We start from the raw sequence: 16,920 nt of genomic DNA on the forward strand, positions 1-16,920 counted from the left end.
GTACATTGTCTTTTTGTTGCTTATTTTTTTAAATCTCATGTGTGCCACTCTAATTCTATTTACTGTACTCAGCAACATCTCTTGAGTATATAACCCATATGTACACCTTTGCAAAGTAGTAATCCTAATCCTATCTCTAATGCTAAACCAAATCCCAATACTAATCCTAATTTTAATACTAAAACCTCATCCTAATCCTAACCCAACCCCTAATCATAACCCTATTTCTAACCCTAGAAATAGTGTTAGAAGGATTCTCTTTGCTAGTCTTAATCCTAGACTGAATTATAATACAAACTCTAACCTAAAATCTAATAATAATCCTAATCTTTAATCGAATTCTAATCCCAAGGGTTTCTAAACTAAAACAGTAGAAAATGGTATGTTGCCGCCATCTACTGGCGGTTTTCAGCATGACAGGGAGATATCTGTCATACTGCAAATGTCATTATATTGTGATCAGTGCATGCAACTGGCAAAGACTAGCACTGAACAAACTGTCATTGGAGAAGGAAGGGAGACCATTACAGGAACTGTTTTCCCTGAAGCAAGCTGCTCAGAAAGAATCCCCATAACTAAATGTGATCAATCAGTCGTGATCATAAACTATTTAAAGGGCTTAACGGTTTGTTTTAGCACCAGCTGTCAGAGAGAAATCTCAGGTACTTTCTATATATAGTCTGGATCTTGGGCATGTTTAACCCAGCTCTGCAAATGTTAAAACAGAGGCTGATTTGCAGACATCACAATTCTCTGTGCAAAATCTCAGTTCTATTCCGAGCAGAATTTCTAAACATTCTTTTTTTGAAAACTGTTATCCAAACTACAAATCTCTGAACACTTTGCTCTGCTTCTCAATGACATGTTTAGTGGATACTTAAGGTTACTAGAGAGGGACAGAAATGGAGCTGCTATACACAGGTACAGCAACCAGCAAGAATGAAGTATTTTAGAATGTGGGAGGTGGGACATAGGAGGTGGAGTTATGGAATGGTCCATCATATAATCAACTATACAGAAGAATAAAATGTGCATGAAAAATACAGCTAATTGTTCTGTAATGATTTAAAGGGCTACTCAAGCTGTATAACAACTTCAGTACATTGAAGTGGTCATAATGCTTGGAGTTGATACAGAACTTTGTGTAACTCCACCTCCTGCAGCATCATTCACTGTCTGAAACAAGAGCTTAGGGCTGCTAATATCAATTCTGTGCATGAAAGGTATCCATCGCCAGCTCGAATAGCATACCAACAGCAGCAGGGCTCCTCCTCTGTGCAACACCAAATTCCCCTGATCCTTGTATCTGGAACCTTCCTCCCCCGGCAGCGAGTGGCACTGATGTCACTGAATGCGGACTGGGTTCCAACTTAGGTTTGCAAGTGAGTTTTGCTTTTATTTCTCCCCTCCTTTTTTTTTTTTTTTAAAAGGAGGTGTTGCGGTCACCGGCCCGCCGAGCCTCACGGTCGTGCCCGACCGGCACGACCGCTCCGACTACACGAGCTTACCTGCTCGTCGGCGAGCCGGGAACCGCGCGTGTAGTTCTTCCGGGCATCACGCCCGAATCCAATATGGCGCCGACCACGTGGTCGCGTCTATGGATAGCCCCGCCCCCGAGAATTATACTAACGTGTGCGTGACGTCACGAATATACAAGATGAAACTGCAGCTAGAGACCTTCCGGTTAGTCTTAATGAGTTTATTGCCTACATGATAAACATTGATAACCGGCTCAGAGAGAGAGAGAAAAACAAACAACGTAACAGACGTTCTAATTTGTCCATAGCTCCTCGTTTCTCTAACCCAGTGGTGAGTAGCCAAACGCCTCTTCCAGAACCTGAACCCATGCAATTGGGTAGTGCTAAACTCACTGAGGCAGAGAGACAACACAGACGTAACGAGGGGTTATGTATGTATTGTGGCAAGAAGGGACATCTAAGATCGTCATGCCCGGTTCGGCCAGAAAACTTGCACACCTAAGGCACGTACGGGGACCGACCTTAGGTGTGATGTATATGTCCCCTAAATTGACTAAGAACCGTTTCCTGGTCAAAGTAACCTTATCTTTCGAGAACACTACTGTTCAGTGTGAGGCTATGATTGACTCTGGGGCAGCGGAGAATTTCCTAGACAAAAAGTTCTCTGCTAAACATCTCCTGCCCTTAAGACATAAAGAGAAACCTATAGCAGTCGAGGCCATTGATGGAAGGCCTCTTACCCAGCCTTTCATCACACACGAAACTCTGCCAATCACTGTTTCAGTGGGTATTCTCCACTCTGAAGAAATTACCTTTCAAATCATATCTTCACCTACAGTTCCGTTTCCCTTGGCTCCTGAAACACAATCCACGTTTGGATTGGATTGAAGGAGAGATTGTGAGTTGGGGTGAGAGATGCAAAGGTGTTTGCTTTAAGCAAATCCCACAACCTATTGGCACCATTAATGTTCCTGTTACACCTCCCTTGACCACACAAATTCCACAGCAGTATATGGATTTGAAAGAGGTATTTAACAAGGTCCAGTCAGAAGAGTTACCTCCTCATAGACCTTATGACTGTACTATAAACTTATTACCAGGGACTATGCCTCCCAAGGGAGGAGTCTATGCCTTGTCCCCCCAGGAAAATCTTTGTTTGGAGGAATATATTAAGGATGCTCTCAGAAAGGGTCATATCCGTAGGTCCTCCTCACCAGCCGGGGCTGGATTCTTCTTTGTCTCTAAAAAAGAAGGAGACCTACGCCCTTGTATTGATTATAGGGGTTTGAATAGGATTACCATAAAAAATGCCTACCCTATTCCCCTTATATCAGAGCTATTCGACAGATTAAAGGGAGCTCGAGTCTTTACCAAGCTCGATCTCCGAAGTGCCTACAATCTAGTCAGAATTAAGGACGGTCACGAATGGAAGACCGCATTTAACACCAAAATGGGACATTACGAATACCTGGTTATGCCGTTTGGATTATGTAACGCTCCAGCGGTATTCCAGGATTTTATCAACGATGTCCTAAGAGAGTACCTTCACATGTTCGTTCTAGTGTATTTGGACGACATTCTCATCTATTCCCCAGATCTAGAGACACATCACGAACATGTGAGAATTGTACTAAAAACCCTGTTACAGAACGGCCTTTACTGTAAACTGGAGAAATGCCAGTTTGACCAAACGGAGATACAATTCCTTGGATACGTTATATCTCTGTCTGGTTTCCAGATGGATCCTCGTAAACTGGAGGCAGTCTTACAGTGGCCATTACCCAAGGGCCTTAAAGCTACTCAACGCTTTATAGGTTTTGCGAATTACTACCGCAAATTCATAAGGGGATTTTCCTCCGTGATTTCCCCTATAACCAATTTAACAAAAAAAGGAGCAAATTGTATATCTTGGCCCAAAGAAGCAAGAGAGGCATTTGAACGATTAAAATCTTTATTTTCCTCAGCACCTGTCCTGACCCATCCTGATCCATCCAAACCATTTATCCTAGAGGTGGATGCATCAGAGACAGGAGTTGGAGCCATTCTGTCTCAAAGAGAGAGTCCTGATACGCCTTTACATCCCTGTGGATTTTACTCTCGCAAACTCACACCTGCAGAGAGGAATTACGACATAGGGAATAGGGAACTTTTGGCCATTGTACTTGCCCTTAAGGAATGGAGGCATCTCTTGGAAGGTTCCAAAGAGCCACTTTTGATCTTTACTGATCATAAGAATTTGGCTTATATTGGGGACGCTAAGAGACTGTCCTCTCGTCAGGCTAGGTGGTCATTGTTCCTCTCCCGATTCAATTTCGTAATTACATACAGACCCGGTACTAAAAACACCAAGGCAGATGCACTTTCTCGGCAGTTTGAGACAGATGAAGTTCCGGAACAGGTGATATATCCTATTGTACCTCCTGAATGCCTCATTGCCACTACAGTTTCCGAAGTGTCTTCTCCACTCTTCTGTGCCATAATAGCAGATCAAACTCAGGCACCTGTGGGAAAACCTCCGGACAAATTGTATGTGTCACCTCAGTTTCAAAAGAAGGTACTAGATTTGTTCCATGACAGCCTCACAGCGGGCCATCCTGGAGTCCATAAAACTCTCTCTGCCATCTCCAGGAGATTTTGGTGGCCTGCTCTTAGAAACGATGTCAAAGATTATGTTGGGGCATGTCAAATATGTGCTGTTTCTAAAGTTCCTCCCAGGTCACCTCCTGGACTATTACAACCACTGCCCATACCTAGTGCTCCATGGACCCACTTGGCCATGGATTTCATTGTGGATCTACCCAGTTCAAACGGGTTTAATACAGTCCTTATGGTCATTGATAGATTCACGAAGATGGCACATTTCGTCCCACTTAAAAAATTACCATCTGCTCAAGATCTAGTTCAAATATTCTTGAGAGAGATCTTTCGGTTGCACGGTGTACCCAAAAGCATAGTATCTGACAGAGGTACCCAGTTTGTTTCTAGGTTTTGGCGTTCCTTTTGCAAACAATTGGGCGTCGAACTCTCCTTTTCGTCAGCATATCACCCTCAAACAAATGGAGCAGCAGAGAGGGCGAATCAGTCTTTAGAAGCCTATTTACGTTGCTTTATAAATGCCAATCAATCTAACTGGTACGAGCTCTTACCCATGGCTGAGTTCGCCAGAAACAACGCCACTCATGAATCTTCTAATCACAGTCCATTCTTTGTTAATCAGGGTTATCACCCCACTGTTTTTCCTTCTGCATTCTCAGACACAGAAATCCCCGCTTTGAACACCCGTTTAGATTCGATTCATGATACTTGGGATTCCGTCCATTCAGCTCTGCAAAAAGCCTCATTACGAGCGAAGGTCCAAGCTGACAAGAAACGGGGCGCTAATCCTGTCTATATTCCAGGTGACAGGGTGTGGCTCTCCACAAGACATATCAAGCTTAAGGTCCCGTCCATGAAATTTGCCCCTCGGTACATTGGTCCCTTTCGAGTTACCCAACGTATTAATCCAGTGACCTATACTTTGGCACTACCGGCTCATATGAGAATAGCGAATACTTTCCATGTGTCTCTGCTCAAGCCCCTTACTTGCAATCGCTACACAAGGGTATCCACTCCTCCTCCGCCCTTGGTAGTGGGTGATCAAGAGGAATACGAAGTCCGTTCTATCATGGACTCCAAATTATCCAGAGGTGTCTTGTCCTATCTCGTTGACTGGAAGGGTTATGGTCCCGAGGAACGTTGTTGGGTTCCTGCTGACCGGGTCCATGCGCCCCGTCTTATCCGGTCATTTCACAACCGCTTTCCTCTTAAGCCGGGTCCTTCCCGCTCGGTGCGCGGTCTTCGAGTGGGGGGTACTGTTGCGGTCACCGGCCTGCCGAGCCTCACGGTCGTGCCCGACCGGCACGACCGCTCCGACTACACGAGCTTACCTGCTCGTTGGCGAGCCGGGAACCGCGCGTGTAGTTCTTCCGGGCATCACGCCCGAATCCAATATGGCGCCGACCACGTGGTCGCGTCTATGGATAGCCCCGCCCCCGAGAATTATACTAACGTGTGCGTGACGTCACGACGTCAACGCACACGCACGTTCTGGGGTCAGAGGTCGCCCTCTGACCAATCATAGCTTAGAGAGGGGTATTTAAACCCCTAATTCACCCTAGTACTTTGCCATGTCGTGGTTTCAGTTCCCTGGTTTCCTGAAAGTGCTATTTTCGTGTTTCTGATTTCCTGGTATCCTGATCCTTGGCGTTTCCCTGGTTATTCTGATCTCTGGTTTCCCTGACTTGGCTTGTTTTATCGGTATTGAGTATTTTCTGGCTTCCTTGACCTCGGCTTTCCCTTTGACCATTCTCTGTCTCTAGCGTATTAGTCCGGCCATTCTAAGGTCCGGTTTACGCTCTGTCCTGTTATTTTTCCTATTCTGACTTATGTATATGTTTACATAGTTTCTGCGTGCTGGACCACATTACTAGTCGTGACAGGAGGAGAACGTACCAGCAGGAGTTATTTCGAACCCAAACCAGTGTTTTTGTAAAAATCTGTTTTTAGTTGTAATAACGCTTTTACTGCAGGTATCTATCTATCTATCTATCTATCTGTCTATCATTGGGTTTTGTTTGTCTATGTATCGTTCTATCTGTCCGCCTGTAGCTCTCTATACAAATAAATTATTAGACATATAGTTTTTCACTGTAGTTTATGCTCCCAGTTGGCCAGCAAGGTGAGAAAAGTTGAATACTCATACATTATTCATTAGGCCTTTGCAGGCATAATGGCCTCTGTGCATATTCATCAGACTGTATACATTATTCATGAGGACCTTACATAAACAGAAAATGGTGCCACTCTTAACCCTTTCTGAACTGCAGTTAGGCAAATCCCACATTAGATTTTTGAAAGCTCTAACTTATTGTTGGCCCGGAATTGTTTAAAATTTCTTTAGCAAATTTGACTCCCTTGTCACGTCAGTAGTAGAATGTGAGCCCTCTCGTGGTTTTAAATTTTTTTTATAATTGGAAGAAATATGAAAGTTAAGATTAAAGATCAAGTACTTAAGATCCACAAAAAAATATATAAAACTTAAAGATCTAACACCCGAACATAGACTCTCGAATCAATCGTGATGCTTCACATGGCAAGCAGCAACCCCACACTATCATAGCCAATGCTACACGACCCTCTAAATGCCAAAGATGACACAGGTGACAGGACACTACAAAGGAGCAACACCTCCATGACATATCCCAAACGAGTATAGAAAGACCACCTATAGGCAAACATGACCCCGGGCTTGCCCACAAATGATCCCACATCCTGTACTTACAGACCGCAGATCACACTGCCATACCGCACACAAGACAGAACGAGTGGGACATACCTCACAGGAACCGCGGACAAACAGGGCCAGACCGCTATACATAAAGTGGAGGTATAAGTCGCATACATAGGTCACCTCGTTATAACCACACAGACCAACTTATTAACAAAAATGTGCAAACTCATTGACTGCCATGCCTGATGTTTAACTGTTAATTGTATAACAGCCGAAATTTGACCACATGGAAATGGCATGTACAAATTGTTTTGTACCATGCAACATGCACCAAAAATAAAGAATTTAAAAAACAAAACCAAAAAAATTAAAGATACAATCTAGGCTCCATAATTAGTACAGCGCAGGCACTATAGGACCCAGCTAAGTGTGATACCAAAAATGGTTGGATTCTGACCTGGGGGTTGCCATCTGGGTAATCTAGACTGCATGTTTAATACTAGTAAGGTTTAAATGCAGGCATTGCATATTCTTGCGTTTAATATTTAGATTAATGTAAACTGTTTGCTTCCCAGTTGACCTCAGCATTTTGGGCAGTGTAACCTACAGTTTTGGGTGTCATGTTACCTGATGGTTCATGTCTTGCAGTCCAGTCTTACACCATGAATATTGATGCATTATATCCCTCTGGCAGTGTATGACATGGACATCTGCTTTAAGAGGTCCTTTTACTTACCTAATGCTGCTCCTTACTTTCCGGTTGCAAGTTCCAATGTGCCGATCCGGTGACAGTGTTCTTGTATGTTTTGCATGAGAACATGTTTCATATTCTAAAGTGTATTTGGGTTTTGACTTGTGTTTTGTTTATTGTCTGTTCTGATTTCTGGAAACCCTAACATAGTTCTTTCTATATATTGCACAGATCTTTAATATAGCTAGCGCCCCGATGGTTCTTGATAACCCTTTGCTAGTTCTCAGGTGCTTTGCCTCTCTGTAAGCATCATGTGGAACTTGGTCACCTTAAGGACCAGTAAAACACCTTTATCACACATTTCTTTGCCTAATCACTTAAATACCACCCTAAGTTCTGTGTGTCAGGGTCATCCGTAATGTAGACATTGGAAATTATTTTCTCCAGTGTACTGCTTTTTTTGGACACCATAATAACTACAAACAATATAAACATACGCACAAGCACACCACAATATACACTTGGACCACTAGAATATACACATGTAAAGTATTCTGCTTTTATAATGACAAATTCATTGCTTATAATACCCATGTCAACACCAAGACACACCAGTCTGCACTTTGACAAATGCTACTGCAAGTTAGACAACTTGATATTCTAGTTTTGAGTCTAAGAAGTTTCCAAGGTATGTATTTCAATAAAGCAAAAAGTAGAACATATTTTGAAAAAAAACAAAAAACCTAGTTGTGTGATTTCTGATATTCTTCAAATGAAACCAGACAGTTAAAAAATATGATAATTTGGAGCAATATGAGCTCTGCATTTGTTAGCAATCATGGAACTATTGCATGTCAAGTGTAAAAAGAGAGACATCTTGTGGTGGAAAGGTAGTAAAAACTACTCTGTAAATAAATAATGTGAAAATGGCTTGTTTGGATATTTTCTCCAACATTTCTATAGTCACAATTGGGTTATTTTAGCCTGAATATAGCATTTTTCTCATTTGACCACCATTTACTTTTTAATAAACAAACAAATAGAAACAGGTTTCCCCTTTAATTGTGAGTGAGTGTGTGTGTGTGTGTGTGTTGGGGACTATAGAGTGCTCCTGGGGCAATAGGGACTGTAGTGTGTGTGAGGAGTGAGGAGGAATAGGGGATATAGAGTGTGGGGGTATAGGGTCTGTAGTTTGCTGGGGGTAGAGATTGTAGTGTGTGAGAGGTGAGAGAGGCTGCAGTGTATGCACAGGGGAATAGTGGCAGTAGTGTGTGCACTGGGGGATAGGGGCTGTATTGTATACGCAGGAGATAGAGGTAGTGATGTGTGGATAAGTGCTGTAGTGGATGCAGGGGGTTAGCGGCTGTAGTGAATGCAGGGGAGAGATTGCGGCGATTGTGGGTGTAGGGAAGTTAGGGCCTGTAGTGGGTATCTAGAGGATTAGAAGCTTTAGTGGGTGCAGTGGGGGCAATGGAGCTGTAGTGGATGCATGGTAACAGGGGCTGTAGTGAGCTTGGGGGAGAATAGTCGGTACAGAGTAGTATAGAGGCTGTAGTGGATGCAGTGGTGGATAGGGTCAGTATAAAAATAAATAAATAAATAAATATAAAATTAAAGTTCATTGCCTGATGGCCTGCCCGAGGATGCCAGGTAAGTTAGGTAACCGCATGGCCCCAGTGAGTGCAAGACCATAGTTGGCTGCCTAATAGGCCTAATTAGAGAGCTGTCTCTGCTTGTAACCCCCACAAACCTGTTCCTCTGACAACGACTTCACGCCAACTCAGACTGGCTTCCCAAGTTGGGTATCCCAACCCCTGCCTTGAAAAGGCCTATGCCAGAGGCTAGAGCAATGAATGTGAATTGTGAGGACTTGTTACAGGAACATACATGACCCACTAAGCCGAGAAATCTTCACAGCGCCCCCCCCTTCCTGTCCCCCCGCCCCCACTCCTTCCCCCCCTCCCCCACTCCTTCCCCCCTCCTTCCCCCTTCCCACACACACAAACACACGCAGGCAGTCACACACAGACAGCCACACACAAACACACACACAGACATAGAATGTGACAGCAGATAAGAACCATTCGGCCCATCTAGTCTGCCCAATCAGTCACACATAGGCAGTCACACACACACACACACACAGGCAGACAGCCACACACAAACACACAGGCAGACAGCCACACACACACACAGGCAGACAGCCACACACACAAACAGGCAGACAGCCACACACACACACACACACACACACAGGCAGACAGTCACACACACATACACACACACACACAGGCAGACAGTCACACACACAGACAGTGACACACACACACACACACAGGCAGACAGCCACACACACACACAGACAGACACACAGAGGCAGACAGCCACACACACACACACACACAGGCAGACAGCCACACACACACACAGGCAGACAGTCACACACAGAGGCAGACAGTCACACGCACAGTCACACACACACACACACACACACAGGCAGACAGTCACACACACACAGTCACACACACACACACACACACACAGGCAGACAGTCACACACACACACACACAGACAGTCACACACACACACACACAGGCAGACAGTCAGTCACACACACACACACACACACAGGCAGACAGTCACACACACACACACTCACACACACACAGGCAGACAGTCACACACACACACACAGACAGACAGTCAGGAATTGAGACATATGGAAGGACTAGTGGGGAAAGTGACACATGGAAGGGACTGGGGTGGGAGGAATTAACAAATGGAAGGGACTGGGAGACGGAATTGCGACACATAAAAGGGGGGAATGAGACACATGGAGGGACTGGGGCTCTAGGGGGGAATTGAGACACATGAGAGGGAGGAATGAGACATGTGGGTAGGCTAGGGAGGGGTGGGGGTGAATGAGACACATGGAAGGGCTGGGTCTGCTTTATTTTTGCTCTGAGGCTCGCTGGTTTCTGGTTACGACTCTGGACAGACCTATAGGTTGTATGCCAGTGACACGGCTTGCGTACCTTGCAATACCAATAGGGGCAGGCCTGCCCCAAAAAAGGAGCAGACCTATTCCAAAAAAAGGAGTCAGTCCTGCTCAGGACATGTAGAGTGATTTTTATTGTTATTATTATTATTATTATTATTGGTATTTAACCCCTTAAGACCGCAGCCAAATGTACAAGTTGTGATCCAAAAAAACGTAAACAAAACCTGGCATTTGCGCTATATGTCTGTCCAACCATAATTCACCTCTTTCATATTAAATGCACCCCCCATTATTATATATCATTTTATTCAGGGGAAACGGGGCTTTATACGATATATACGTATATACTTATGTATATAGATATATATATTATTTCGTTCTACATGTATTTTGATATCAATATATATATATTAATTTTAAAATACAGTTAGAACGAAATTACGCATGTTTATATATTTTTTATCTATTTTTTTTTTATTATTTTTTTATTATTTTTTTATTTATTTTTTTAACGTATTTATATATTTATTTATTTTTTATTATATATAAATATATATATAATGAAAATTATATATATATTTAATCAATATCATTGTACGTGTATTTTGATATTAATATATATATATAATTATGTATATATTAATATTAAAATACACGTAGACAGTGTATGCATATTTATGTGTATGTGTGTATATGTGTGTATATATATACTTAGATCATATATATATAATAAATATATATATGATCTAAGTATATATAATTTATTTTTACACTGTTTTAACATTTTTTATTTTTTTTTCAGACAGCAGGGGGAGTACCTGTCATTACAGGCACTCCCCCTGCTGGCAATGCCTTGGACGGCTATGCCGTCCATGTGATCGCGGGGTCCTCGCAAGGACCTCGCGATCACATGGCCCTGGGCGGCTGAAGAGGACGCAGGGGGACTCCCTGGGCTCCCAGGTAAGTCCCCCATACCGCGATCGCCGGCGTGGGATCGCCGGCGACCGGGTAAGTACATAAGATCGCAGGACGTACTATGCCGTCCTGCGGCTTTTAGAGCCACCAAAATAAGGACGGCATAGTACGTCCTGCGGTCTTAAGGGGTTAAATAGCGCCAGTTTATTAAGCAGCGCTTTACAATAAAAGGGGAATTCACCAAATGAGACAATAACAAAGTGTAACAGGAACAATAGGTAGTTGAGGACCCTGCTCAAACAAGCTGACAGTCTAGAGGAGGTGGGGTATAAAAACACAAAAGGAAGGGTATTGAGGGAGACGGTAAATAGATATGGTTGGAAAGTAGCAGAACTGGAGGTGAGAGTGGAGTGTGGTCCTTTAGGAGAGAGCAAGAGGAAGGTTTCAGAGATAGAAGTAACTCATGGAGGCCATAAGCAATCCTGACAAGATGGGTTTTGAGAGACTTCTTAAAGGATTGAAGACTAGGGGAGAGTCCAAAAGAAAGGAGCCACCCATGAGAAGTCTTGCAGGTGTGAATTTGCAGTAAGGGTCTGAGCAGCAGTCAGGAGAAGGTCACCAGTACAGCGGAAAGGAGGCATACCTATGAATCAGTGAAGAAATGTAAGAGGGGCTAGAGTTGGTTAGGGCTTTATAGGTAAGGGTTAGTATTTTAAATTGACACCTGTAGGGTACAGGAAGCCAGTGTAAGGATCGACAGAGGGGTGAGGTGTTAGAGGAGAGAAAGATCAGCCTGGCAGCAGCATTCATCACAGATTGTAGGGGGGTAGTACGGCTTCTGGGGAGACCAGTTAGGAGAGAGTTACAGTAACTCATGCGAGAGATTACTAGAGCATGAACAAGCTCCTTGGCAGCATCTAACGTAAGAAAGGGGCATGTGCGGGCAATGTTTTTAAGCTGGAATTGACCGGTTAATGCAAAACAGACTGGACATGAGGCGCAAAGGTGAGACCAGGATCAAAAATTACACCAAGACAGCGAGCTTGAAAGGATGGGGTTAGGCAGGTACCGTCAACCTGCAGGGAGAGTGAAGGGGGAGGATCAATGTTATGAGGAGGAAAATTAAGAAACAACGTTTTAAAGCTCTTTGCCCATGATGGGCTGAATGCAATGTGCTCAGTTTTTACAGAGGAATTCTATATGTTGCCCCAGGATAACAAACATGGGGAGGTGTGAAATGTGCATGAAACCAAAAATGTATTGGTGTGGGAGCATGTTTCAGAATCACTCCCTAATGTGAACTCAAAGTGAATTTTTAGGTCAAAATAGACGAATGGGGATTTCTATCCAAGTATGCAATTTTTCCAGTAGGTCTATTTTGACCTAAAATGTAAAAAATAAATATCACTTTTAATTTGCGAAAATTGTCACCGCCTGGGGCAGCTTAGTGAGGTAGAGGCTCTGTGCAGCCCACTTATACGAGCTATAAATGGAAACTGAAAGTACAGGCAGGGGGCGCTCATCTGCTGGTTTACTGGCTGCCATCTACGTGTAAAGAGAAAAAAAAAATATAAAAAAAAAAATCAACACACAATAAGGAAGTGAACAGAAGCGGAAGTGGAGTCATCACCTACAACAACACTGACAGTATACAGACACTGCAACATCAGCGAGACCTGCTGCAATGAATAATAAAGGTAAGGGGAGTCCTGGCACACAGACACTGACTGCCAGGGGAGGCACGGGGTGTCTGGGGGTACTTGTTATTAACCAATGGGTGAGGGTCGGGGGGATTTGGTGATTGATACAGTGTGACCCTGTCTGCAGGTATAGGTGGGATTTGTGTGTTTGAAATGAGTGCTGGTAGTGGAGAGTGGGTTATAGTTACTGGGCTGGGGGGGGGGTATCGGTGTCTGTAGCATGGGCCCGGCTCACACCTGCCCTGTTTACTGGAGTTTAGAGGAATTTGACATGGTGGGTACACGAAGCCCAACCCAAAGGCAGGTACCATGATGCTTTGCTATTAACCCCTTCCTTGCCTCTCCAGCATCATACCATGGAGTGACTAGTGTAGAATGACGCACCCACTGGACACTGGGTTATGTTCAATCCGAAGACGCTGACTAAGCAGTATGGACATATTGTGTAATGTCTATAGATAATGATGTATGCTTTGTGGCATTTCTAAACATTATAGAATGCTGATGGAAGCCTTGTGATCTGTCTGAACACTATAGGATAATGATGTATTGAGGAATGTCTGGACATGTAAATGCTGAATGTCTGGACATTTATAGGATAATGCTGAATGTCTTTTGGGACGTCTGGACGTTAAAGAATAATGCTGGATGTCCTTTGGAACGTCTGGTCATGCAATATGTAAACTATAGAATAATGCTGGATATGTGATGGAATGCCTGTACACCATGTGGACTACTTTGTCTTTGTATATTTCCTACGCCTGACGCTTCTAGACATTGAGCGGAGCTACCGCTGTCTAGAAGTGTCATTCCCCCCCGCAATTGCCTTTATCTGTGGAGGATCCTGCAATCTTGACTCTTGTGCATGCGCGGATTACAGCAGTGATATCAGCTGGTTAGGAGTTGAAGAAGATGGCAGTGCCTGCGAGGGATAGGTTTAGGTTTGTAGAACTCACCTTTCCCTGACCCATGGCCACCGGACCCCCAGCGGCAATGTCACTATCGGGGTTCTTTGCAAAGTCCCAAGACAGTGAAAGTGTCCCTTTAAGGAAATATGCTCTGTTCATTATGGAATATCTAAAATAAAAGTTAAGAAATGACTAAGGTCTATATAATAATAAAGACGTTGGAGAATGTCTGAGCTATAGAATAGATTGCATATATTAAAATGCATTTCTAGGTTTTGTAATGCATATATAGGAAAATGAAAAATAAAGAACCAGAGGGAAACTCCGAGGATAAGGCAATCAAGTCCACACGAGTCCGCCCTCTAAAAGGGAGAGGAGCAACACAAAAAATAAAGCAAAAGGAGTTAAAACTTAACTTTTAATAAGTGTGTAGAAGTTAAAATCCAATGATAGCTGATCCAAAATACGTACTAGCTACCATGAAGACAGGGGCCTAAACATAAAAGTTGCTGAGAACGAGGAGGGTTAGGGAAAACAGGAGGTCAAAATAAATAAATGACCTAACTCCCCTGGAAGAGCCAGCACTTGGCAAAAAGCGCGTCGGGATTTCTGTTAGCAGTGGTTAGGCATATTATTAGGGATGATGCTGCAGCTACTTCATCTAATTAGGACCAGCCACCGCGCTTAGATTTATATTTTGATTCATCATAATTTCCTTCTTTTATTATTTTTTGTTGCTGGAGGGTATGTGGGATTAGGGATTTTCTCTATTGCTTGTGATCTACAGAGTGGGAGCTTAGGAGGCTGTTGGAGCATTGGGGTGCCCTCGAAGGCACATTAGGGCACTTCTTAGTGATCAGATACTAGTCCTTTTTCACTCCTCCCCCCCTGTCCACTCGGTACCTGCTATTCGCAGTTAGGTTATTTAGTTTGACCTCCTGTTTTCCCTCCCCCCTTGTTCTCGGCAACTTTTATGTTTAGGTCCCTGTCTTCATGGTAGCTAGTACGTATTTTGGATCAGCTATCATTGGATTTTAACTTCTATACACTTATTAAAAGTTAAGTTTTAACTCCTTTTTGCTTTATTTTTTGTGTTGCTCCTCTCCCTTTTAGAGGGCGGACTCGTGTGGACTTGATTGCCTTATCCTCGGAGTCTCCCTCTGGTTCTTTATTTTTCATTTTCCTATTTTATAGGGGTTACCCCCACCCTCCCCCCCGCTCCCCATAGTTATGAGCAACCTGACATACTCTCCCTGCTCTCATTGTTTATATTGTAAATCTGACATTTGCTTACCTGCAGAACTTGTTTTTCCAGCTGAGCAGAACTAGACATCACCCCCCATCCTTTTTATTTATGTATTTATTTATTATTTACACAGCACAAACTTCCTTGTTAATGCTTGGCTGTGACAAATGAAATGCTTCTTAGTGAAGCACTGAGGACACACTGAGCAGAACATATTAGGAACACTTGCGTAAATAACAATGTAGTACATTTACCCCTGACACATTTAGAAAATATAAAAACACACCTAAAAATAGATATTAGTAAAACTATGTAACATTTTATATAATGAAGAAATCCTCTGATTAGTATATTATTAACATTAGTTTTCCTTTTTTCTTTTTCTTTAGATTCATGCTTTTATAAATTTGGGGGAAAAAATAAAACTTTTTTAAAAGCACATTCCCACCCCATAACAAGTTCATTTCTATTAAATTGTGGAGTGGATCAGCACTGTCCTGCCCCATTGGAGCAAAAATTATTAACTCAGGAGTTATACCCCTGGAGCCAGCCAGCACTGCATCCCTCAGTTTTCCTATGGCTGCCATACAGTACAGGAAGGTGATAGGCTGAGAGAGTCAGCTGATGCTGTCCGTATGTACTGTTGCAATTAGCAGCCGGTGGCAGACTATCACCTGTAATTGGTGGTCAGGGATAGGCTCTCAGCCTATCACCAGCTGCCATGCCAAATCTTCTTGTACTGTGTGACAGCCAGTGGAGAAGACTGGAATCTGGGGGAGACATTTGTGGTTAGACTGTTTTGAAATGGTTTAACCCCCTTCAATGTAAAATGGCACCCAGTGGCTTCATTGGGATGAAGTTGTTAAAAGACCACTATAGCCACCCTGGCTACTTTAATCTCAATGAAGTGGCCTTGGTGCAGTGGTCCAGTGCTTGCAACCTTGCATTGTTAAACATTGCAATTTTTAAGATACTCTGTTTACATTGCTGGGTTAAATCCCTGTCATACTGGCAGCCACGAGAGGTGCTGCCGTGGCACTAATTGAGTAAAACCTGGGCACATGATGTGGAAACCCCCCTCATAGTAAAAGCATTTATTCTCTGCTTTCTTACGGAGAAGCTTTGATGCACATTCACATCAAATCTCCATTGCTCATCTATGAGGAGAATTGGACATTGGCCAAGGGGGCCATGCCTCTTCTGTAAAGTCGCTGGAGGTGGTGAAGTAAACCTCACTGAGAGAGCCTCGGCACTGGAAAAAGGTCAGTAAAACGTTTTTATTTTTATGGAAAAGGGGGTGGTGGGCACTGTTTTCAAACACGGACAGTTTTAGGAATGGAGATTTGTATTCCTAGTGATTCAGTGTTCCACATGGGTTGCTGCCAGGGGGATCCGGCCTGATTGCCTCCCGGGTTGAGAGCTGAGTGGCCTGCGTACATCCTGCAGGACTTAAGGAGCAGGTATGTTTTACTTGCTCTATGCCAAGTGGTCACCGGCAAAGCAGGGAGGAGGTCTCTAGCGGCAGCAAATCACTGCCTGAGCGAGACGCATGTACACAGCAGTGGAACGCACGCCTGGGAGTTAATGCGTTCCACCGGAGTTCCGACCGCGCTACTGCGCGTGTGCGGTCGGAATTCCTTGAAATAGCGTCAGAATTTTAATGAATGCTACCTATTTAAGCTGTGCAGATCCTACTGACAGCATGGATGCT

The 16,920-nt window shown here is 43.6% G+C and overlaps 2 protein-coding genes across 2 annotated transcripts in view; one reads left to right on the top strand and one right to left on the bottom strand.

The window, feature by feature from the left end:
* BIN2 (bridging integrator 2) overlaps positions 1 to 16,920 on the bottom strand; it is a 281,878-nt gene that overhangs the window by 102,605 nt on the left and 162,353 nt on the right. The window lies entirely within an intron of this gene.
* The window catches only part of DAZAP2 (DAZ associated protein 2), a 34,688-nt gene continuing 30,703 nt past the window's right edge, over positions 12,936 to 16,920 (top strand). The window contains exon 1 of the mRNA XM_063428112.1: positions 12,936 to 13,052. Coding sequence (XP_063284182.1) covers positions 13,040 to 13,052 — 13 coding nt within the window. The 5' untranslated portion in view covers positions 12,936 to 13,039. The remainder of the gene's footprint in view (positions 13,053 to 16,920) is intronic.

Source organism: Pelobates fuscus, chromosome 1, assembly GCF_036172605.1.
Source record: "Pelobates fuscus isolate aPelFus1 chromosome 1, aPelFus1.pri, whole genome shotgun sequence".
NCBI lineage: Eukaryota > Metazoa > Chordata > Amphibia > Anura > Pelobatidae > Pelobates > Pelobates fuscus.